This window comes from Amia ocellicauda, chromosome 9, assembly GCF_036373705.1.
Source record: "Amia ocellicauda isolate fAmiCal2 chromosome 9, fAmiCal2.hap1, whole genome shotgun sequence".
Lineage (NCBI taxonomy): Eukaryota > Metazoa > Chordata > Actinopteri > Amiiformes > Amiidae > Amia > Amia ocellicauda.
Genome location: NC_089858.1, coordinates 19,879,295 through 19,905,920, shown reverse-complemented (window position 1 = coordinate 19,905,920; position 26,626 = coordinate 19,879,295). Strand labels below are relative to the sequence as shown.

At 36.4% G+C, this 26,626-nt stretch overlaps 1 protein-coding gene across 3 annotated transcripts in view; it reads left to right on the top strand.

The window, feature by feature from the left end:
- The window catches only part of znf536 (zinc finger protein 536), a 161,431-nt gene that overhangs the window by 78,224 nt on the left and 56,581 nt on the right, over nt 1-26,626 (top strand). For all 3 annotated transcript variants that reach the window (XM_066713679.1, XM_066713680.1, XM_066713681.1), the window contains exon 3: nt 1,980-4,183. In XM_066713679.1, the coding sequence (XP_066569776.1) occupies nt 1,981-4,183 (2,203 nt within the window). In that variant the 5' untranslated portion in view covers nt 1,980. The remainder of the gene's footprint in view (nt 1-1,979; nt 4,184-26,626) is intronic.

The following is a 26,626-nucleotide window of genomic DNA, read 5'->3' as shown; positions in this document are numbered from 1 at the left end:
ATTGTAGTGTAAGTCAGGTGATTCATATAAAGGTTAATTTTTCATAGAAGGGCATAAAAGGGTTTGGACAACAGTATTCTGCTTGGATCTGATGAAATTTTATTATGATGGCCTTTACATCTACCAGTGCAGTGGCACAAAGCTAGGAGTATATAACTGAATTGAATTTAATTGAATGGCCTGCTCAGATTTCTGACCTACATCTCCTAGAACACCTCTGGGATAAACTGGATGAGCATATCAAGTGTGAGGAAACCACAGAGACCAATTTGTCTTGCTACATTGGAAACTGTGAAATCAGAGTAATGGCACAGGATTGACTCAATACATTTGGTAATATGGTGTATATATCTCATTATATTCTGTAAAGTCTTTATGGTGGCATCCATCCATGATTTACCATTGTCACAATATATAGATTTTTCAGTCTATTTCTAGTCCTAAACTACAGGCATTGTTGGAGTACTGCCTTAAACCATAATTTTAACAAAGCGACCAACAATAATAACAATGATATTGCAATACATTTTTACAAGTGGTTCTATTAAAATTATTAAACATGATTCTTCATTGATGTAACATAGGAGGAGTGTGTCAGCTAACAATAGGCAGCTCTTAAGCTTACAAATGGTATGTCAGCAAATAAACTTTCCACTGCTGCCTACTGCAGAAATGTTTGTGATGTAATGTATTTGGATGCAGAAATCTTACCCATGTTGATTACCAAAATATAAAAAGCACTTGCTCAGCATACCAAAGCCGTGGTCTGAAAAATCTTGGTTTATTTTTATAATTATATTTATAGCTGTCAAGTGATCCTGAAAATGGTTAAGCAGACTTACTTTTTTGTGGGTAAGCATCAAGTCAATTGTTGATCTTTAACTTGTGAAAGGTTTATTTATGGCCAGAGGCTGTGTATTCTTCTCTTCAGCATCATCAAGTGGCCTGAGGCATGTTAGAAAAGACCCATTTTAGGATGTTTAGCTATCCCTTGGCGCAAGAACTGTAATCGTCAGACACACAAGGACATCAACAAACCACACTCCTTCAAACGCATTGCTCCCCGTTCAAGGGTACTTTGTAGTACTGTACAGTGGGGAAAGTCTCACCAAGCTGCTAGTCACATTCTCCTTAAAATTTAATATACCTCGTTAATGCTTAGTTGCAAACACTGAAGGATTTTTATGATTATAATCATGTGTTATAGCACCTAGTACTGTTACTAGGCAGCATACTAATCAGCTTAATGAGATATTATAGCACTTTTTGTTGACTAAAGCAAAACTCCTTTTATTGTTTCCAAAGCTTGACCCTCAGTTGAATGAAACAGAGCATTATCCAACACAAGAGTGTGAATGGTATTGCAAGTAATTGCAAATGCTGATATTTATTTATTTGTTTGTTTGTTTTCAATGGCAATTGTTTCTCAGCTTAAAATGGTTCTTACAAGTTATACTCACTCACTTTCAATAATGGCTTACAGTTTATTTTTTACTTACTAGCGCGCCTCACAGAGAAATCCTTTTTTGATCTTTTATTCACATTGATTCATATCACTTATACTCTGCCTTTTTTATTTGCAATGGAAATTATGCCTGTACAAGTCTTATTATTAAGATAAGAACATGTTTACTTGAGTAACCCTTTGGTTTTAAGTGCTTTTGTTAATATTGTAATTGTTATATACATGCAGCTTAATAACAACGGTATTGCACTGTTTCATTAAGGCGTGTAATTGAAAGAATTCTGATATGTTGGTCGAAGTATTTTAATTATGCTGTACTCAGCATGGATAGAGTGCAATTATTACATCTAAAATTATATTACAATTTCTGAAACTTCTTGGAATGGTAGCGCCACATTTGTTAGACAATATATATTTTGATTTAGAAGATGAATGTCTTGATTTTATATTAATCCTTTACTTAATTTTCTTTGTTGGTATGTGACATTAACGTGTGTTTTCCTTTTCCTTTCAGGATGGAGGAAACTAGTTTGTGCCTTGGTGTGTCTTCAGCAGTGCCTGAAGCTGATTCCCATCTCAGCAACACTGTTCTTAATGGCCAGTATCCCATAAGCCAGAAGCTGCACCAATTAACGACACAGCTTGGCCATGCCTTTCCCGATCTTCAGAACAGACAGATTCCTGAGGAGAAAGCTGCTACGCCACTGGATGAAAAAAGTCACATGGCCCTAGCCAGCCAGCCCATAAGCAGTCAAATGGCTTTGCTTGCCAATCAGCTCAACCGAGACATTGATTCCAGTCTAAGCATGAACGGGAGAGTAGATCTCCAGCAGTTCCTGAATGGCCAGAATCTGGGCATCATGTCACAGATGAACGACATTGAAGATGATGCCAGAAAGAACAGAAAATACCCATGCCCCCTGTGTGGGAAGCGATTCCGTTTTAACAGCATTCTCTCGCTGCACATGAGAACCCACACTGGCGAGAAACCTTTCAAGTGCCCATATTGTGACCACCGGGCTGCTCAGAAAGGCAACCTGAAGATCCACCTTCGCACGCACAAGCTGGGAAATCTCGGAAAAGGTCGTGGCCGAGTCCGTGAGGAGAACCGCCTCCTGCACGAGCTGGAAGAGAGAGCCATCCTGAGGGACAAGCAGATGAAAAGCAGCCTTCTGCAGCCCAGGTTGGACATGAAACAGCAGCCCCAGCCTCTCCAGCACCAGCACGTGCCCATGCAAACCCAACAGCAACAGCAGATGCCCACTACCGCTTGTAGTCTACTGACTCCCACCAGCCAAGGAACTCCAGAGAGCCTCTCTCAGCCGTCTCCCTCACCCAAGCCTGCCAACGCACAGGAGGAGCAGGCCGCCCCTCCCACAGGCTTCCGCTGCACTTTCTGCAAGGGGAAGTTCAAGAAACGAGAGGAGCTGGACCGCCACATCCGGATACTGCACAAGCCCTACAAGTGCACACTGTGTGACTTCGCTGCCTCTCAGGAGGAAGATCTTATCAGCCACGTGGAGAAGGCGCACATCACTGCCGAGTCAGCCCAGGGTCAGGGCTCTAGTGGCAATGGAGAGAAGCCAGCCAGCGAGTTCCGATGTGAGGTGTGCGGCCAGGTCTTCAGCCAGGCCTGGTTCTTGAAGGGCCACATGAGGAAGCACAAAGATTCCTTTGAACACTGCTGCCAGATCTGTGGGAGACGATTTAAAGAGCCCTGGTTCCTGAAAAACCACATGAAAGTCCATCTGAATAAACTGTCAATTAAGAACAAATCACCCTCGGATTCTGAAGTGCCTGTGACCCTCAACAATATGGCACATGAAGCTCACGCAAACTTGTATTCCCGATACATATCATGCTTGCAAAGTGGATTCCTTTCGCCTGATAAGGCAGGTTTATCTGATCAAAACCAGATGCTCACAAAAGCAGGGATTGCAATGAAGGAAAAAGAAATGCTTGGAAAACTGCTGGCACCTGTAGCCAGCATGGGCCATGGATTGCCTGAAGGAGAGAAGCGCTCTTTGCTGGGCTGCTTGAACCTGGTGCCTCCCTTGAAATCGAGCTGCATGGAACGCTTGCAAGCTGCAGCTAAAGTGGCAGAGATGGACCCGCTAAATAGCTATCAGGCCTGGCAGATCATGGCCAGGGGGATGGCCATGGATCAAGCATTCATGCCTAAAGAACAGCACCAAGTGCCACACGGTCAGGAAGAGGTCATGGCCAACGCAGGTGTCGTCTACGCGAAAGAGAAGCACGAGTACCTGGTAGTGGCTGCTGACGGTTCCAAGCAGAAGCTTCATGCTGAATCGGTGCAGTGCTCAAAGAGCAGCAACATGATGTCCTGCAAAGATGACACCTTTGACAGCAGTAGGGATTTCATGTCCCACAGCATTGGTCAGAGTCTTGAATACAGTATTGCTAACATGAAGGAAAAGCCCACAGAGTGCCCCGATTGTGGGAGGGTCTTTAGAACTTACCATCAAGTGGTGGTCCACTCCCGAGTGCACAACAGGGACCGGAAGCCTGGGGAGGAGACTATCCACGGCTGCCTGGATGAGCGTCGGGGCTCGGCAAGCGATCCAGAGTCTCAGTCCATCAGCAGATCCACAACCCCGGGCTCCTCCAACATCACTGAAGAAAGTGGAGCTGGCGGAGGCCTTTCACAGACAGGGAGTGCCCAAGAGGACAGCCCCCATCCCTCCTCTCCTTCTTCAGGTAAGAAAGGACCATTCACCTAACATTTTGCACATCAGTACTCATCTGTGCAGCTCATCTGTATTGCAGGGGTCAATTTCTCAAAGCTATTATCAGATGAAAGGGTTGGATTTAAAGACTTTAATAATATTTTTTAGAGGCTGCTGAAACACAGGTAGTTTCAAGGGAACAATGCAAATGATAATTTACTATTGATGTTAAGTATAAGTGCCATTACACACTACTCATATCTCACTAGAGTTGAAAACATGTAGCCCCTTAGAGTAGTCAAAAGTACGACTGAATTTATGAAAGATTTCCACTGTCATACCAGTCTCTCGTGTTTTCATGTATAGTTAATTATATTAATCAACATAGTGAAAGCATGAAAAAGGCAAAGGATCTTCTTTTGCAGTAAGGACAAGTGAATATGGGATTCCTATTGGCTCAGAAACGCTATGATATTCTAGACACTGCTGTCAGCAAAGCACATTCTCAGTACAGAAGATCAGTTGTACATAGATCTGTAAATACATGAAAGAAGAGTGCTTAGACCATGCAAGACCTTTGGTTTTCTCAAAAGTTAAGGTCTGATGGCATTCCACAAATGTGACCAGCACTTGGTTCAGTGCATCACGATAAGCTTGCCCTAGTTGTTTCTTGAAGAGCCAGCCACCCATGCAGTGGAAAGGCCTTCACCTGGGGTTCCTGTGGTACCCTTGTTGTTCCACTTAGCTTCAATGGATTGCCAGTGACATGAATAAATCTGTTAATTATAAGGTGAGTTTACCATCAGTGGTTGTTATATAAATGCCAAAAGACTACAATGAAGCCCTGTAAGACTTAAGCAAACCAATTCAATTCCTGGTGAAGAAAGAGAATCGGTGCAGCGTTTGTTAAGCAAAACACTTAAAATCCATGCTGTGCATTCCTCACATTCTCATGATACTTAATGCCTCTGTTCAAATACCCATGAAACACTCTGTCTACTTCCAAAGTCACAGCTTTCTTTATAGTATACTACTTATGAGTCCAGAAGGTGTTTTTTGGAATGTGAATAAAGCATCATAGCAGCAACAGGACAAATTATGATTAATTAAAACATAAAAGACTATGAACCCACTGCTGCAGAAGGACCAAAAGCTTGACAGATAAAATGTATATTTACTGGGTTTTAAATAGGCTGTTGCTAATGATTACAGAACTTTTAAAGGTAACTTTCTCATTCCTCAGGGTAGCAGTCTAAGGCTAAGCAGCATGCTTATTAATTGGGTCATGACTATGTGATAATCAGTTGGTTTAAGCTAAACAAGACACTAATTAAAGATATACATATAAAGCAGGTCAAAAAAATTCGAACTGCATTTGCAGAGTAAAATATGCTTTTAAGTTGTAGGGGAAAAATGGCTTAGCTAAAGGCTCTAAGCAACTTAATTTCAACAGTAAAGAAGAAAATGTTTATTTATTCACAGTACCAGCTAGTTATATTCCTTATCTACTGCTTGTACTGCAATGGTTTTGAACATGGGATTGGCTATGTTTATTTTAATCTAAGAAATAATAACAGACAACCCCCCACCCCAATTAGGAATTAATGAAAATGAAATGGAGAGAACTCTGAAAGTATTTTAAACATTCCATTCAAGGAAGATACATGCTACAGAAGTAATTATCTTCTAAATTGTAAAGAAAGATGTATTTATTTATTTATTTATTTTAGAATACCATATATTAAGCTTGTTGCATTTCAGGGTCTACACTTAATTGTGATAATTTTTTCAATTTATAAATATATATATACACACACACACATAGGCGTAAGTTTAGGGGGGGACGCTTCCCCCTCAATGTTGAGAGAACGTTAAGTTGTCACCCCAATAATGTATGCCCGGTTCCATAGGAGTAGCATATTGACAGCGTCACCCACAAGTCTACACCCCTGTATATATATATATATATATATAAAAACATTCACACACACACTTTTTAAAGTTAAGGTATTACAAATTATACTCTAACACAGAATGGAGTATAATGTAGAAAAATACTTAAAAACTAAAATGATTTACTATTAGAAAATATAGTCTACAATATTTTGTTAACAACAAAAAGCAAAAATAAACGAGACAATAAAAACTAACTAGAACAAACCGTGCTCTACAATCTTTTGGCAGCCTTTTTTTCTTGACTAACCAGTCAGAAATCTATATTTTAAAGTGCTTCATTAGGTTCCTAGGTAGTTTTTTTTTCCATTGCTCATAAGAGCAGAGAGATTGATTGTAGCACTGAGATGAAATCCCTCTGTTTATCTACAGTTCAGGTAGTGCGGGCTGATGGGCAAGTTGCCAGTTTTTCCCCACACAGTTCTGCTAATGTGCCTTAAAGTTGACCTTGAGGGCTCACCCTCTGTTGGGGGAAAAAGCTAGCCCAGTCTCTTAGCTTAATTCATTCTCAGAGTAAAGACTACAAATCATGCAGAATTAAGGGCCGGTATGGAGATTGGTGATCACGAGGCTAAATAAATTCATTCTAGCCTACATTACACCTGCAATTTTCAGGTGAATAATGTAGGTATGACTAGCAAGGGCTTGACTTTAAAATAAATAAATAAAACTACAAAACAAAACAAAACACTCGTTCCTGAAGATTATGATGCAGTGCATTCCCCCAAAGAATAAATATGTTATGCACCATAATTATCCATTTATAATAATAAAAAAAGGCCAGAAACATTCACGCATGGAACACCCTACTCACTCTGAAATAAGAGTATTCCCTCCCTCCATATCACGCTATACTACACAAATGGATTTTAATACTGTATGTGATATTTCTCTTCGAAAGGGAAATTATTTTAGACATAGAGGATTTTATGTAAACACAACCTAGAATACTGGTTGCAAATTAGAACTTTAGCCTAGTATTTTAGTTTTGTTTTGTATGAACAGCATGTGGCTGACAATTCCTCAGAATTCACATTTTAAATTTAACATGCATTTTTTTCGTTGCCCAGAGAAAGCTGATTTATTTTGCATGTCGTCTGTATAAATAACCCTTTTGCCTCTGTGACAGAATTAAACTTAAATTACCATAATGATCAATAATATCCCAGCTGTGAGAAAAACAAAGGTCAACATTAACTCCCTTATTTCTTGAAAAAAATAAAAAGTCTTTCTTTCTTTTTAAAGGTACAAGTGCTACTAAAAAAATGTTTTAAAGACCTTTTGAACTGTTGGGTTAGTAATAAATCTTAAATTTATTTCAGAAAATCCTTCTCAGCTACTTTATTATATTTCTTTTTTCTTTCTTTTTTACAAGATTGGTTTGGCTGGGGAGGAACTATTGTAATTTCAGATTCTCCACAATGAATTCTGCTTTATAAACAAGGGCTCCAAATTTGATAGTATTTCTGAATTCATTATGAAACCTTTTCAGCAGAGTGCTTCTCAGAACGGATCTGTGAGGACGGCTTACAATGAATGGCAGAACAGAAGCCATTATAACCTGATGTAATACTTTGTAAAGAGGGATTGAGAACTGAGGGGCTATTTAAAACGTCTTGCTCCCTCTGAACAGAGGAGTGAGGTCAACTTTGCAATCAAACAGTTATGGCAAAGATGTGTGACAGTCGCTGGCAGGGGGACGCATGGTATGCAGCTGTTTGTTGTGCGAGTAAAAGGATGTTTGAATCAGTGAACATGTGAAAATGACACCAGTGAACCAGAAAATGTGTTTGTGCTGCATCCCTCCTGACTGCTGAGAACCAAACTCAAGATCAAATGCAGTAACCAGGACCTTTGACTTGTAAAAGGCTGGCTAGGAATATAGCTGCTCTCAGGCCCTCTGGCTACTCTCGTCCATTTTTAGAGCTCTGTGAGTTGAGAAGCATGTACTTATGTCACTACGTTTTAAGAGGAGAAACATTGTACATGGAAAGGATAAGCAGCTATAGCTACCTGAAGCTGGCAAACATGTAGGCAATGCACATACTACATATGAATTAAAATGTGATTTACCTCTAGCACTTAAGGTTACAGAGCACACATAACCGTCTAATTACGTGATTACATTGGGTTAATTACACATGCAGACTGCTGTTACATTGTAATTACTGTGTAATTAAAATAAAATGACCAGAACCGTTATTTGTTGGGTCTGTATAGTATCACTGATTTAAATCCCATTGCATTTAAATATTGTCCCACAGGAAAACATACAATGTACACAGTTAAACTTTCTGTGTTTCACAATGAAAGCATTATTTTCTTATTCATTTCTTATTCATTTCTATATTTCTTTCATTTACTAAGTCTTTTCAGAGTGTTGCGAAACAACAACAAGAAAACAATGTTCTCCCCAACCACACAGACTTCATTCAAATACATCAGAGACATTCACAACCAAAACAGAATAAGGTCACGAATAGTATTTTTCAAAAGCTTTAGTGGCCGAGGGATAATAATACTAGTACCTGATTGAATGATCAGAGAGCCAGTTTGACGTATGGATTCACTATAAGTAATTTTTTACGCTTGCAGTGTTTTGTGTCAACTTTGAAATGAGGACAACCTTTTCTGTATATTTTTTGCTGCTAATTAGGAGGATATCTGTATGAATTATGTCAGTGTCTCTCTTATAATTGACTTCCATTACTGCTTTTGAATCTGAAAACCTGCATTTACTAACCTGTGATTTACACACTCCTTTGAAGCCTTTTACTTCAATCTGTCATTTTTCTTGTCATAGAATTATAAAAGATTTCTTTCTGTATTACTAAAATGTATTACTGGGCCACATAGGTCAGACACATGAGGTCTTTAATTTATAGAAGTACTACTTGTGCGCTAATTGTCACTATAGTATTGATTGACAAGTCCCAGATCAAAGTAGAATTAATATCTCTGTATAAATACCCACAATAAAAGGGCAATATTACCCTCCATGTAGTGCATCGGGCAGTAGAGAATGATTCATTCAACTTGTAAATATTACCTGTAATTTCAATTTGCTTTCAGATAATTGTATTTTAATATTTAAAAAATCCTCCTACTTTGTCTGTATGAAACTGCTAAGTGTTGTTATTTTTTAAAACGTATCCCTGAGTGATTATTCCTGGACAAGACTCATGAAACATTTATCATTCTATTCAATGTCATAATGATCACATTAGGATTCCCGGCTCTGATAGAGAAATAACGCAGAAAAAATTCTCTCCGAGTGTAAACTGCAGGCAGCGTACATATGAAGGTTTTTAATTCTGCATATTTGCCAAAACATTGCTTACCTTCCTCCTGAACAAGCTTCCTTGGCACTATAATGCAGTTTTTAGTCTCTCATTTTCTGTTTTATGTTTTTATAATTAAAACATAATATTTATCTTTCCATAACAGAAGGCTGCCTTACTGGGTAGACAGACTATTTGAATATTAATATTTTAAATACATGAACATAATATCTCTTTGACTGTTCAAGAACGTCCCATTTCTAAAATGGAGGCTCTTCTTATTTAATTGTCTCTTCTATGTATGCAGTACTCAATCAAACCTTCATGGGGGGATGAGTTTAAAATAGGAAATATTTAAATGTGTATTTTTTCTGACTCCTAGTCCAGCTTTATGACATGAGCCACAACATAAAGTCAATTCTGAAAGGGACATCTGAAAACCTTTTGTAGAAGGTGGAAAGTCTAGAAGACATTTCTGTGGACAATGTTGGATTATTACTGGGGCCTGCACACTTTGATGCAACCGTGGCTTTGTAGGGAAATAAATGCATAAACATTAAGCATAGGTATGTCTGACATCAGAAATTGTTTTAACCATGTTTTTCTTTTGTCATTGTTGTTGCTGGTTTCCCTTGGCCATCCTGTAACACTGAATTCTTCTCAAATAAAGGGTATATTTAAATAAATTATGCTGACATATGAATGTGTAGTTCTGTGCACTGTTTGAGCAAGTTAAGTTGAGGAATGATTGAGGTTGTTCCCATGTGAAAGAGCAACTGAATACATTGACCTTTGGTTCATTAAATATGGAAGACCAGCCATATGATACCATGACAGAAGAATTGCTTAACACAAGGGACTGCATGGGCCCTGGAATGCAAACTAAGGACATGAAAACATGAAAAGAGATTTTCTTTTATAAATCACAGATTGATTCTAACATGAATCCAGAGGAACATTAAATCAGCTGTTTTAGTTTTTTTTTTTTTTAGGTAGCCATTTAATCTATGCTGGGGCACATTCATTACTCAGCTATGTGCTTCCATTCCATACTTACGCCTAACCCTATTGACAGACTACATAAAAAAAGCTTTTGTGTAAGCATCACAGCCTTGACATGAGGCAGATAATGACATGAAAAGTTTGCTTCAGTTTTAGCGATAGTCATCTCCTAATCAAAGAGCAAAAAAACGGGGGAAAAATTTTAAGTCCAAGGATTAAGATCTCCATTTTTTTGCTTGTGCATTCCAATTGTTCTTAAAATATTTGGCAATGTCAATTAGTAACTGAGCAGAGCTAGCTGATGAACACAATTTTCCACTAGACTGAGCACCCTATTGTTGTCGAGCTAACAGCAGATTTCTGAGGTCATTATCATTCCCTGTTAGCTCTGCCCAGCTGCTCCACTCGGCTCTAGCCAAACTTTACACCGTGGCTCAGGGTAGCAGGCAGCAACAGGGGGCTGGGAAGGGAGGAGTGAGAAGCTGGCTTAACACTCAGAGAGAGAGAGAGAGGGAGAGAGGGAAAGAGGGAGGGAGAGAGACAGAGAGAGAGAAAATGAGAGACACAGAGAGAGAGAGAGAGAGAGAGAGACAGAGAATCATCACATCTTGCAGCAGGAAACAGAAAGTAAAAACTTTCTAAGATATTGGAGCAGGAAAATCCGCTTTCTAGGCTGACTTCCTGCTGGCCGGGCCAACCATCTCCCCTCAAGGACCTTTGCTTGCAGGCTGGGGAAGACACTGGCTAACTGAATAGACCACAGCAAATTGAAGTTATGTAATTTCCACCACAAATATGTTCAAAGGCTTTTGGGGGGTAGTGAGATGAGGGGACAGCCTGTCAAGAGATTAAGAGCAGAAAATTAGCTCATTCATAGATTTTCTTCCCTGCAATATGGTTTTGTTGTTGTTTTATTTTGTTTATTCCATGAAAATGGGCAAAAAATGTAATAATATATGAAGAGAAGTTGGATTCTTGGCTTTAAGATCAACATAGTATACAAATCCTTGCTCACCAGTTTCCATAAAGAGGACCCCTATTAATGATTTTAAAGAACATGTTGGAGTCTTGATTTGAGTCAAAGGTAGCCTGTACGAATATTAAAATCCTCTCACTAGAATTGGAGATAAATATCTGAATTGAAGTGACAGGACAACCTTTAAGTTATGGAGGATAATTAGAAAAAGCTTCTTCAAGCATTTTACAGAGCTTGGTAAAGCTCAGCCCAGTATCACTGAATGAATTGGCAGAATGGCATTCTAAAATGATTGACTGATTGTAAGGAAGTAAGTGGAGTTGTAGCACTAAGGGGTCTACTCTAATGTTTTAGCGTAATTAGCAATTGGGGTTGAAGATGGCTCATTGCTCGTTTTATTTCTAGGAATTTTGCATTCCAATTATAAGCTGGCCTTATACCCAGTCAGAAATACATATAATGTCAATTTATTTTTGTTTACTTGCCACATAACATAACTTTACATTAACTTTAAATTGGCTAGATATTGAAACTTTTGTCCATACCTGTAAAAAATACATTGATACACATGTATATATGTGACGCAAAATATTGTGTTTTTTTATATCAACAATACATTATATATGCTTTTCTAGAAATAGCTTATATTAAATATTTAAAATATGTGACACATATGCTAAATAAAGGCCTGGAACAAACGTTTACCCAGCCGTCACAAATTACAATCCCATACACTTGATGGGAGTGTTTTTATTTTTTATTCTGTCTTATTCCTGAGGCTGCCCCAATGACAAGAGCTGTGTTTCTAATTTGCAGTTGGCGGATGGGCCTCAGTCTTGATTTGGTACAGACCAAAGTATATATTTATTCCATATGGGAAAAGGGCTGCTAAGGGATAGAGCAGGTAAAGTAACTACGGAGATCTTCTCCACCAGGTTTCACAGACCATCTTCAGCTAAGTAAATAGTCTGGGTTCTTTAGGAAAGAGAGTGGAGACAAAAATGTGCTATATTAATTGAATACAACACATATTTTACCCAAGGGAATTCTTTAGACTTGTGTTTAGTGCCACCCATGTGCTCAGATGTGCCGCAGTACATTTCCCAAACCGTTGATGTTTTACTCAACCACCAAATACAGCTTACCTCCCCAGATATAACATACTGTACATGCTGCTCCATGTTTGCAAGAGATTTGCAGAGGCTTGTGCTGTTGTGTGTATTAGAGCTATGAACATCCAGGCATTTGGGAAAGTGCTTACAGCAAAGCTGCAGCGGGTGCAAGACTATACTAATGACCTGGCAAGGGTTCAGCGCTTAGTATTACATAATGTACTAACCCGCCAGTTCCTCATCATTTATTTTATTTTTTTTAAAGGTCACTTATTACTCTGTAATAGTGAAAGAGCTGGCTCACTCCCTATGAGCATCTGATCTGGCAAGGCAGGTGCATGATGCTTACCGTCAGCGCTCTGCCACGCTTAACTTCTGAGAAATCATATAAATAAAACATCCAACTTGATAAGATAGTGCTTAACACAACCCATGCCCTTCGTTGCATTGCTGAAACAGTGTTGGATTTTAATATTGTACAATAAAAAATGTATTTATTCTAGTTTAATTTCAACCAGTCCAGCAGATTCCCATTTAAGCAAGCTCTCCCCCTACTGGTACATAATACGGCAAATGGTTATCAATCTGTGCTACACTGCAGGCGGAAATGTTTGTTATCTTAGTTAAAATAATAATAATAATAATAATAATAATAATAATAATAATAACAACAATATTGATAATAATAGTAATACTACTAGAAATGAAAATAACACAAATTGACAATAGCACAATGTATAATTGCTGTTGTTTTGTAGATGTTTTGCTTGAAAATACCACATTTCTAGATACATATTCGTCACGAAGTACAAAGCTGTAGCTACAGCAGGATGAAAGGGAACGTTTCAGCATTCATGTCTTTTCAGTACTTGGTTATGAATCTCACTTCTTAAACGTCTACTGTATTAAAAATCTGGCAATATTGTGATGTGAATGACTCCAATGCAGAGAACTTTAACAAACCATTTACGCATTGGATATAGGTGAAATTAAACACTTGAGAGCTCCAACCTTTTCAAACTTATGCTAATAATCATCTCTGTGAACAGTGACAACAAAAGAGACAGCTACTTTAATTTATTTCAGATTGGTGTATAGAACATTAAAATACACCATGAAAAAATGCAGACCCTTTGACTTTCCATTCAAGAAAAAAAGTTTTATCTTTCCACACAAAACATCATGATACCTGTATAAATATATCAAAATGAAGCTTCTTTAAATGATGAAAGCTCATTTGCTTCAAGTAAAACTCTTTTACTTTTGTACTTGCCAGATGTACATTTTAATATGTTCCCAGAAGCTTTTTTCCTCCACCTTTATATATTCAAAAGCTATATGTCTAATCCCACTTGCCTACCTGTAGAAAGTTTGCATTACTTGTGAGCAGCATCAAAGCACTGCTAGCTTCTTGCAGCTGCCAACCATCTTGTCCCCTGTTATTAGACATCCAGCTGTCAGAAAAGCAGAAGGAAAAAGAGGGAGGAAATCTCTCACTAACCATATGGTACAAAGTTCTGCTTTACTACAGCACTCTACACATTGATCAGTGCTGCTCCGTAGGCTAACTAATGTGTCTCATCACCTTCTTAATATTGTGTTCGGAAATGTTTTCCTAAGAAAAAAATAATAATGCTAATGTTATGTACATTATGGATATTAAGGAAACATCCTGCATGCATATATAAATATATATATATACACACACACACATATACATTCTGGATTTTATACCTTCTGTAGATGTTATGAAGCTTTCTTGCTTCATTATATTCCTTCACAATAAAAACACTAATATATACATTCTGTATCCATGGTAATGTATAGTAATAGTACTATCAGTGTAAATATTACTACTGGTACTATTAAAACTACTAGCAGTATCCCTACTACCTCTTCTGTAACTTATTGTTTTAATCGAGTTAAATGATTTCTAAATTAAAAAGAAATGTCACTAATTGTACACAAAGCACATTCATGTATTTTAATCTAATAATATAGCAGAAATGTGCTTTAAGGTTGGTATATGAATGGAATTGTATTCTGTAATTGGCGAAAAAAACAAAATAGTCAGGGCACAAATCTTTCCTCAACCAACCTGAAACACATGCTATTAAAATATGAGCTGCAAAGATTAATATAGCAATAACATCATTTTGGAGGGACAGTAATGGTAATGGCCCCACTGGGTCTTTAATGACTGCTGTGCCCCAAACAAAATGAGGTAATTAGTATTATCATCCATATATCAGCTTATACGCAGTGTATATTTACGTATCCTTTCCGTCAGCGGAGTAACTGAAGGAGGGCTGAGCTTTAGTAAACAGGAATCTGTCAGTGGCAGTTAAAAAAAACTCCTGCCATTCTTAACTGGTTTGAGCTCTGACATTAATTTGAGATTCAAGGAGCATGTAATGGAAGCATTCTGATTGGCCATATCAACAGGGTTCCTTGGGAGAAAACTGCTAAATGAACACAGTCTTCAAAGTGGCATTTTTCAAAGCTGGGTAACTGATAATATGTAGGTGCCTATTCACTCCCAATATCCACTTAAACTGCACTTGTATTAGGAAGCAAAACTAGTACTTTTTCTATTTATTCAAACAATTGGCAAAGAGGTATTTTTTCCTTTCAGTTCTGTAAAGATTGCAGTGCTAGAAAGGAGAAATTGATCCATTAAAACCTTTAAGTGTAGATTTTATTTTTTCCAGTTCTTAAATCCGTGCTCTGTTTCCAAGTTAACTGATTAGACGGAAGGGACCAGACACAAGATACAAATGCTGTGAGTGATATTCTCAGCGAATGCGAGCAAAGATATCCCAGTATTTGAACACAGACCTGTTACCTCAATGTAAGCCATGTTTGTCGGCCACTAGCTTTTGTAGACATTTTGACCCACAGTTTATTTCTTTTGCACTAAGCCTATTATAAAATCAATAAACAATTTTTTTTTTTTCTAATTCTTTTTCTCCTCTGTATATCCTCTAAGCCCTATAAGAGGACTCTATCTTAGAAAGGAAAAAGTAGAATGTGTAATTCATTTCTTTACAATAACCTCCTCTTCATTGTTAATGAACGCTGCCACACTGCTTATTAATAACCTTAATATTCACTTAATGTAAATGCTGTACTTCCATTCAAAGTTTAGTTTTTTGGTGTAAATATAATTTGTATTGGTGAATTTGTGCCTGCCTATTTTGAAAGCAATGATTTCTCTAGCTTTTTTGGGGGAAAAGAGCAATCTAGCTTCAATTTTACAGTGTAAGAGTAAGGTTAGTTACTGGAAAGAAGTTGTGTTATAAGATGACAGATGCTGCTCATGAAATCATGAAGTAGTTCTTAGTGATTTTGTAATTCAATATTGTGGTCAGTTTTAGTTTGTAGCTGTAATTGTTTTATCAAGAAAATGAAAATCCGCAAAATCTGCTAAATTGAGAAGCATTACTAACCGACATTTTAACTCAATCTTCTTTCTTATGATGCTTTCTTTTCAAATTATACACAAGGCAAAACCTTTAAAATGACAGAAGGTTGTCTAATTGCCACATTCTGAAAAAGTAATAACCCTCGTGATAAAATCAGTAAACACCGACTGTGACGGTTGATTTTTCAAATAATAATACAATACAATACAATTTATACATTTTAATTTTTGCTGTCAGATTATAAGCATTAAGATGGAAAATATAAAGCAATTTTTTTCAGTATTCAATAACTCAAAAGTGAAAATGATTGTAACGCAAGTTAGTTAAGTAAGTCGGTTTTCTTTGTCCTTTTTAAAGGGGTATTTGAAGAGTTCTTGTAATTAAGGATAATCATCAATAATTGAGCTTTTGCTAATGAGACATCCTTGTACTTGCAGTGCTCATATGAGGTCTCGTCCTCAAGGAGACTAGTGTGGGTAGATGAAGATTCTCTGTGTGCTTTGCTGTGCCAGACTTACACAATTCCTTTACAGGAGGTTACATTTGAATGTACCTTGTTTGCAGGTTTTGCCAAGCTGTTGTAACCAGTATGACGGGCTCGGCTCTGCTTAGTCTTGCACCCTTGCCACTGAGGGAGACCTGTAGACCATCTGAATCACCTAATTTACTTACATGAAACCTGGAGGCAGATAATTGCTTTATGTTTTGTCATATAAATTACATAATATATACACATTTATGCCGTATGCTACAATTTTTATTTCCTGCCAAAGGCCCAGCTCATTATGGGCTTCGGTGTTACAGTGAGCAGCTGCAGATTTACACTCGCAAACCTATGTTGATGCCATGGTTAACATTTTGTGGCTATATTTGTTAATTCTTTGGACAGGCAAGGGAGCTAGAATGGTCCATGATACTCTTGGACACACGACAATCCCCATGTGTCGGTTCAGAAACAATGACATTGATGAAGAACATTGTAAAGAAGAAAGCATATTAAACAGGTTAGGAGGTGATGACACTATTAAGACCATATAATGTGTCCTTACAGACATATTTGCATTGTGTCCGGAGTCGCTGTATCAGTTCTGGAGTCCTAAAGAGAACACTTTATACTCTTTCCTTATTTCCTCAGGGAGAGACATTGACCTCATTTGTGAGGACAATAACCCCCTTGACTTTGTGGATTAAGACATGAAACCTTTGTGGATTAATTAGGTTTAGAGCTGAATTCATTTAGCTATGCTGGAATGCAAAACTTGGGCGAGCTGTAGTTACAATTATGCTTTTAATACTTACTATTCACACTAACATGTTTTGATCATGTACATACATGTATGATCCTACATATGGAAAACCCTGATTGCAAAACATTGTTGATATCCAAGAGTTTAAACACGATCATCACTTTCAACCTATGCAATAGGTCAGCATATCTACAAAGTGCATCTTAACAGGAAGATATTGCAAGCACAGTACTAATGTGATCATTTAGGGGGAATCATTTTGTTTTTGGTGTCTTCATAACATAGCTTTAGATGTATGTGTCTCTAAATTCAGCATTATTGCCATTCAGTTAGCTAACACCTTTTGTTTCAGTAAAGAGCATATGTTAATTTTATTTGTATTTTTGCAACTCGTGTGAAAAGAGCTGTTACCACAGATTTGTATACAAATAAAGGAACCGTTTATGCATGGAAGAAAAAAAAAAAACTGAAAACTGCAAAATCATGCATCTGTGTTTTATTTTTAATTATTGATTCGGCAAACTCGTGCCTTTTTAAATACTTAAACACATTATATATGCATTTTTTAGAAGCGTTTTAAGATTATGAAAGGAAGCATTAAATATGAGTCTGGAATTTAATATTTGTTTACCATACACATTCCTTAGAGTTATATGGTTTCTTTTTGTATTTGTGCTTATATTACAGGACATATTACTTATTTTAATTAATTTTTACAATATCTCAGACAGTATAGCAAGTAAATGTCAGCTCCCCCCTTCTCTCTCTCTTAACTTAATTCAGTTTTATGTTAATGGAAACCCAAACAAAGACCACTATAAAGAGCCAACTGTCACATGTTTCCCCTTACAGTGAATGAGGCAGATTGGATCACAATCATTTTCCTACATAGGTTTCCCCAGAGAATTCCATTTTGTATATCTGCAGACTTAAATGTACCAACAATTAGGGACTGGGTGGTGCGGCATTTGTCCGCTTATAAGGAGTTTGGCTGTTCCCATTAGGGACAAGGGTTTAGCTCATGCTTAGGATCAGGAGCCTAACAGTTCCTTGCATCTGGTGGGCGTTTGTTACCTAAGACTCCCGCTAAGTCCTGGTAGATCTACGGGAGCCCCTTGAGGACAAAATACCACATCACATTGCTGCCACAGGTGACATTTTATCATACTAACACAGTCTTCAGTGGGCCAAAATCAGGTATTTACTATTAGACACAGAGATGACACGCAATCACAAGAGGATTCAGAGGGACAGGATAGAGGAAAAGAAATCCTATTGTGTTGTGCTCTGAGCTCATCTTCCCATTTCATGCATTTCTGGTCTTCAAGAACACTAGAAAACAAAAAATAGAACTGGAACTTCAAATTGAGAAGTTTGTAGGTCATTTCTGTATTATATTTTCCTTAAACAAACTGTAATGGCAGCATGTAATGGCAGCATGTCAATAAAGCTATTTCTACAAAGTTTATTTTTAGTCTCAGTAAACCATGATGCAGTTGCACCATAAAGGATGTTTATATATAGTTATAAACTTCAAACTTCCAGAGACTTATCTCTTTACTAAGCCACATCTAGTTACTCGTAACTGCTTTTAAGACGTGAATATAACACTGTATATGTTTTTTCTTGTTTTGTTTGTTTGCTTGTTTTTGCTCAACACATAAGTAATTGGTTCTCCAATAAAATAGAAATAGGCATACCTGATTTCCATTTTGAGCTTGTTAGCTCACGAAGCTCCGCAATGGGTAAAACTGAATATGTTATATTGGTTAAAATAAATAAATAAATAAATAGATGTAAAAGTGAATAAATAAAAATTGGAGGTGTAGGCCTATATATACACTGAACAAATTATATTACAATTGATTATGTTCAGATGAATGTTGGAAAATAAATAAATGTCAGGGCTGGTAATCTGGCACATAGAAATACTTGTGGGTGTTGCACCCCACGTCTTGCAAATCCTAGCAACACTACTATTTCAGGGGCACTGTGCTGTAAGAGGTGCCATCTGGTTACTTTACACCAGGGTTGTGGCTATATATTGACACAGGATGCTGACTTGGAAATGTTCACCTTGTCTAAATTTGAGATTTCTCAATTCATCTCAGAAATCACCTTCATAAAACAAAGGGCCATTTTCATTTTCATCTTTAATAGTACCTATAAGTCAGTCTTTCTCAGTGATTTGGAAAGAGCTTGTGATCTATTATTTTTGTATTCTTTAAAAAATATATAGATTTTTTTACAAACACCTCTTGGTTTCTGGGACACAGAACAGTGCTGGTGAGCTGGTCAGTGTGACCTTGATAAACTTTGTCAGCAGCTTTAAAACAGTACACAATTTATGCACTGCCAACATCTGAATCTTGAAGAATGATAAACAATGCTCTTTAGTAGCACTGCTGATGAACAAGACCCAGTTTTAATATCTCATCACATTTAAACTACTGTCTGCTCACAAAAAAACGTAGCCCCTAGATTTTACCCTGCAAATGTTTCATCCTCTCTATATGTTTATCAGCTGATTTATCTCCCACATGTTTATCTGTCTTTAACAGACTGCTTAATGAAGATTATTCAAGTCTCCAAATTAAGTATGAATATCTAAATAGCAATGAAAAAAATACTTTTCTTTAATATTGTCAAAGGCTTTCTTTTTTGCATTTAACCTTCTTTCTCTAGCGTTTAGTCTTTCAGCTTATGATATTTTATTTATCCTTTTTTTTCTTTTTTTCTTTTTTTTTTTTGCTTAACCTCAACTTTAAAGGGATACATATTGCTTTCAACAGCTTGATTGGAAATGAATAGAAATAAATTAACTTTTAATCCTGTAATTATTAGGTAATATTTAAAGTGCCTGGAGTATTATTAACAGACTAATTTATATGTATTCCTCCTCTTACCCATGGGTGTCAGATTTAAATATATAAAATCTAAATATTGTGATTCCCCCCATTAACAAATTATTCTGACCTTTTCTTAGTTTGTTTATTCTACTCAATGGTTGTGATCTGATTGACTTCAGAGGTGTTTCATAACATAAACTTTTCTTTTTTTTCTTCATCCTTCATTCCATGTTATAGGTTACAGGGAATGTAAATATTACTTAGGAGACAGCAATAGATATTGGATTATTATATAAGATCTCCCTTTGCCCTACAGCATGTCTTTCAGGACATCATGGTATCTGAAACTCTTCACGGATTTGTCTGGTATCCTGAAATTAAAGCCATATAACAGAGATTGATGGCTCCAGCCTAATCTTGTTAAACGTATTGTTTTAAAATACCAGCGACCCTTATGCAGAATCCTGGTGCAGTTAAAAGATCAGGTCTTCAGCTCCCACCTTCCTTCCAATCTGTTTGTTTTCAAAGCAAAAAATTGGCTCAAATCCTAGGTATCACGTATCTGACCATATTTCAAGCTGAAATTAAGTATGTAAAAACCTTTCCTTTAAAGGTCAGACATTAGTGCTGGTAAAAATTGATCTGTGGATTTATGAATTTAGCTTCTGTTAGACCTCCTTTGTAATAGAAGATTCAGTCAGAAGCTTAACATTGCATTGTTTTCCTTTGACAACGTATCCACGAGACCACTGCAGCTGTTCCTGTACTCACAATGGCAGATTAATTAACACAATCATATGCTGTTGGCTTCTACTCAATATGCAGGTCTGCAGTGGGATAGATAGGTAAATCCTATACATGCAGTGGAGACAGAGAATATAGTATGATGGTTTCATAACTAGATATATTTTGTTTCTGACTGGTCAACTCCAACCAGGGTCTAATTGACTGAAGAATTTCAGAGTAAATATTTCAGAGGACAGTTCCCAATATATTCTTTCTAGCAGCTTGCTTTAGAACAGCCGCCACTAATAGCCCTCTCTCTAATTGAGATTCTACAGACCATTCCCCCCCTTTCTTAGTTAGTTCTCTGACATTTTAAACTGTCTATTATTCTGGTCTGCTTTCAGGTACATCGCTGTGTAAATGGCAAGTCAAAAAATTATGTATCTTTTTCATACAGTTATCCATCAAGGACTATTAGATGATTGGTCTTACTGCTTAAATCATTATAGAATGCTGTGCTCTTTTTAGGATTAAACAGATTGCTTACCACTACTGTCATTTATGTTTTCATTTTCTTTTATTCCTTTAACATTAAACCATTGCCTATTTTCATTAACCCCAAAAGTGCATGCAATAATTACTGTGCTGTCAAGTATTGGTAAAGAGACAGTAAAAATACAAATTATCGTTATTATATATGTTTGGTTTTAAATCTTGATTTTAGTTGCAGTTATTTGTATTTTATATTAACACAGCATACCAAGTGCATGTGTGCATCAGGCTTTAGATGTCTACACTTTTAAATTATTTATTTTTTTAGAAAGGCTTATTAACAACTGTAGTTGGTTCATCTGTTGTGGTCACTCTTTTCTATTATCTGAAATATTTATAAAACTTAATTCCCTGCCATCAGGATCATTTCCATCTCTAGCTAAGCAGTTTATGTGTTATTTTGAGTGTTTGTGTCGGTGTGTTTGTGTGTATGTATCTGTGCGTTATTGTGTTTGTGTGTGTGTCTGTGTGTTTGCATGTGTCTGTGTGTGTTTGTATCTGTGTGTTTGTATGTGAGCAGAAAGGGTAAGAGCCTACTTCCTCAGATAACCTTTTGAAGTATTACTCCGTCACAAAATGTCTGCTGTTTTTATTTTACTGGGATGAAGTAGATTTAAAAACTGCCACAAAACTAAAACTTCAATTTAATGACAGTAATCTGAAGTGAGATTCTGGCTCCTTTTAAAGGAAACAATCTGATTTGAAACAGCTCTGGTATCCTCAGAGGTTGGCCAGGCTCATTTGATTTAATGACCTATTTCCTTTACTTGTGCCACATGCAGTTAACACAAGTAAAGGTGCCCAAAGTCCTTCTGTTCCAATGCAGAAGCTGAAAAGAGAAAGTAGCAGCTTTGTTGGGCCACACAATATGTCAATCTGATTTAAGGTTGGCAACAGTGTCAGCATGAGTTAACAGGTTTAGGTTAGTCAAAATGAGACGATCACCATGGTTGCTTTTCCTGTCTGATGTCAAGTTTAAAAGTGTTGATTACTCCCTTATGATAGCTTTTTTTAAATGTTATTAGTCACACTATTTAAGCCTTTACTGTGGTCTTAGTAACAGCTGAAGTAGCAAATCATATTGCTTATGGGAAATACAAGTTATAGATACCTAGATTTTGTGACATATTCAACACTGCAAGACTAAGGAAGAGTCGCGGCTGCTTGTCTTAATCTGACCACGAAGAATCTGACGGAATTAAAGCCGTCAATAAAACCTTCACATTTTTCTTTGGTCCCACAGTCTCATACACAAACGTTACTGTAAGTACATAAAGGACTTCAAAAAACACGTACATTTAATGTAGGAAGACTTTACTTGCAGCTCAAGTTTACGTTAGCCATAGACTTGGTTTTCAGTATGCCGTTATGCCTTTACTAAATTTGCTCTAGGCCTGCCATAATGAAGCCCTTCATCTAAGAGAAAATATAACTGAATACGCTCGAAAAATAACGTCAAGTTAATTAATTATTCATGTTGAAAATCCTCAACCTTGATTTCTGTATAACTGTATGGTTATGGACTCCACATAATTATGTTTCTTTATTCGATTTTGCCTTTCACTACTAGGTTTATTTAGATATTTATAAATATATAAGATAGTGCTTAGCGGGACAATTTATTGCCCTCATATTGCAGATATACAGATCCAGATTAATTTGTAATTAGTCTTGAGATGTTGAGCCTCTGTAGATAAAGCCCTCTAACTTCCATTTGTGATTCCATAAATGCTGATCACTTAAAAGAACAAATGCTTAAAGCCTGATAAAAATAACTTAAGCCAGAATTATTTTGTTCGCAGACAAATGCAGACACATATGTTGAATGCTGCAGCAACTCTGTAGCTTAGAGTAAATTAGTTTAAAAAATTGTTATTGTTTAGTTGTAAACATTTACAATGTGTTGGATCTATATAATAGAATTCTAGTTATTGCTTAAAAGTCTGTTTCTGTATTATTGTTCTTCTGCGCAAACAGTGTCATAAAAAGGACAAAGGAAAAGAAATAGTCTCACCCTTCCAGCTGAAACATTTATATTTCATTTTCAATATCTAGCCATGTAAATTTCTTCAGATTTAGGTTCACATTAATTTGCACCAAATGTCAGATATCTTCTACAGATAAAAGATGTGACAAGTAGAAGACATAAGGTTTTGTGAAAATACCAGAATAGTTTTAGTCATATAAGAAGTCTATTAATAGTTGAGTCATCAGCAATGTTCTGAAATGGCAAATTGTTAGATCCCCAATGGTGATTATTATTCTCTGTCAATGACCTTCATAACAGATTAACATTCTTAGAGCGGAACAGTACATGATCTTTAATAGGGATATGTATGGGGTGAGATATTCTTCCCATCAGTGTTGTAAACTTATAAGTGTGAAGTGGTGATACTGTATAAAATACAGAGCAAGGGGATGTGTGTTTTTGTATTGATTTTCTTTCATTTTCAGACAAAGAGCATTTTTATTATGTTAATGTCACAATATCGCAGGGTTATTTTTGCATGGATTATTTAACCCTAAGGGTCAAATCTGATAATAGGACTGTAACTAGGAAAGGCTTTATTAAAGCCACTTTGCCAAATCATAGCTTTTAATTTATTCTGATTGAACTGCTCAAACATGAAATTTTCAAATGTTAGGAGCTATGATATAAATAATATTTTCTCCCATTTTTGAGACACTAGAATATTTAGAGACAGGAAATCACCTTAGTTTACTGCCGATACAGTGTTTACTGGTTACTGGATTAATCTCAGCTTTCCATATGTGAAGATGAATGTGAAAAAGGATAGGAACCAACCTGAATTCTGTTCTTTAAATTACTCTCCCTTATTTAATATTGATTACCCATGATTCAAAAAGGATTTGTGCATTGCACGTTTTGTAATAGAGCTATTGATCTAAAGAGAATTTCAGTGTTTCTCTTAATGCTAATTGCCTACCCTATTATGGTCAATTAGGTATTTATTTTTTGACATTAGGACTGGGTTCCTCTGCAGCTCAAACCCTATATTTGGAGGGACATTTGGCAAATATATTTGATATGAATCAACATGAACATCACCAGTTTCCAAGGCACTAGAATTGTTGATCTTGTATGGAAGAAAAACAAGATTTGGAAATGAGTGTTAGCCATTATTTTATTTTTTCTTGAACAGGTTTTAAAGGTATAGTACCTTAAACTACAATACCTCTTAAAATAATGCTCTTCTTCCAAAGACTTCTTGAAAACATCCATGCGCTTTCAGATCAGACTTGTTTACATTGCAATTGTAGTCAAAAGGCCTGTTCTTTCAATAGTCATTTCCCATAACACAGTGCATGTATGAATGATGACAATATCCAAAATGCAAGCAAAAGTTAAAAAATGCTTTACTTTAATGTTACATACTAATGCAATATATACAACAATACAAAACACACACATTTTTGGTTTTGTTTGGGTTTCTGAATCACAATTTTGGTCATTGCTCTGTAATAGTGTAGCCTTTCATGTAAGAATGGGAGCGGCCTGGTGTATATAGGCACTTTTTAAAAGCCCATATGGACCGCTGGCTCTTTCAACAGTGATTCTTAATATGACTCCATTGAAAATAGACAATTCCTCTGAAGATTAAACTAGTCAGCCTTTGCTAATGAGAAATAACCAGTTCCTGCCAAACGTGGAATTATGAATATTTACTGTAAGTAACGTCCCCAGTCGTTATACCTTAAGGTTCAAAGCTTGATTAGATCAAGCCAATCAGAAATAAATATAGAACACCTTAAAACATGACTTTCTGGGATATAGACCAGATTTGTCTTTCTCATCCAAGTCACAACCTTTGTTTCACCCACAACTATGATCAGGCTGTAGAATAATAAAGTTAGTAAAACCTCAGTGCTTCTTTAGCCTTTATTTCTTTGAAGTCTGAACAGACTTACAAAGAAAACAAAGAGGGATCGGTGCCAGGAAACTTATGGCTCCATTCCTGAGTGGAACACTCAGTGGAGCTATTCTCTTTAAGGACGGTGAGGTGCCCCTGCTGTTATTTCGGAGGATGGTGCATTATTATTATTATTATTATTATTATTATTATTATTATTATTATTATCATCATAATTATCTTTATTTTTTATTATTTAGTTTTTAATAGCAACCAGAAGACTTTGCAGCCTTTATCACCTCTGAATATATAATAAAATACATGGCATAGATTTGTGGTAAATGGATGACTTGTCAGCTTGTTGAGTGTTATATTTTGCTAAGGTTAATGTTTTATTTATGCCATACATTGTTTAAGCTTTTAATGAAACCGAAAGTGTAAATAAATCGAAGTCGTTGAGTTCTTATGTGGTTGAATTGAAGACTTTCAAAGATCTTCAGCTCGATGCCGATAGTAAAAAAACGGAAAAATAAAATAAATGACCCACATTTTTTGTTATGTTTCCTTCATTAAGCTAAAATACTGAATAAATATGGAAATGAATGTGTGTTAAAAAAATTAAAATAAAATGTTCTAAATAATTCTGGCTGTTATGAACGTCCAAAAAAATAAAAAGGAATAAGAAAAATATCTTTTTTTTTTAAATAGCAATTTTACCCACACAATTGCTAATAAAAATAAATGTTTCTGATTACTATCTATGCAGCACAGGTGCATGTTTGTTGCAAGAGAGGCATGTTCATTAATTTTCAGCTATGAAAAGTGCACTGTGCCATAAATATACAATCCAAAATGTGCAGGCTGATAAATGAATGCACAGATTGTTAATGTACCGTTGTATGGTACTGTGTTGCAGAGCTTAAAAAAACTCATGCCAAATCGGAGCTCACTGGTGGCGCAATAACCCTTTCAAGGTCTAGATTATACATGATAGAGAAAAAGAGCTGTTCTGCACATATTTTCAGAAGCCAGGGTACCAGATTATATAGAAAACACATTCCCCTCTGTTCTACAGTACCATGTGTTCTGTAATTAGATTTTTTTAACTGGTATTTACTGCCATCACTGGTATCAAAATCAGTGAACTGATTTTTGTAAATGGGCCATAGTGAAAATAGCATTTGGTGTTCAAGTGCCTTTTGGCCTTATGAGTCGTACCCTGATATTTAGCTATTAAAATCACTTTTTGAATAGTTCATATGAATCTCAGTTTCTCCCAACAGAATCCAGATAATTTTGATTTATCTGTGTGTGTATATCTATAAATATCTCTATATAGCGGTATAACATGCTTATCTGTTTCTCTGTATGTCTGTCTACCTATCCATAACAGTGTCTATATTATACAAACACAATTTCTATCAGAAGTTGTTATCGAAATGCAAGAAATAAATACGTAGAAAAACTGCTAGGGAATGC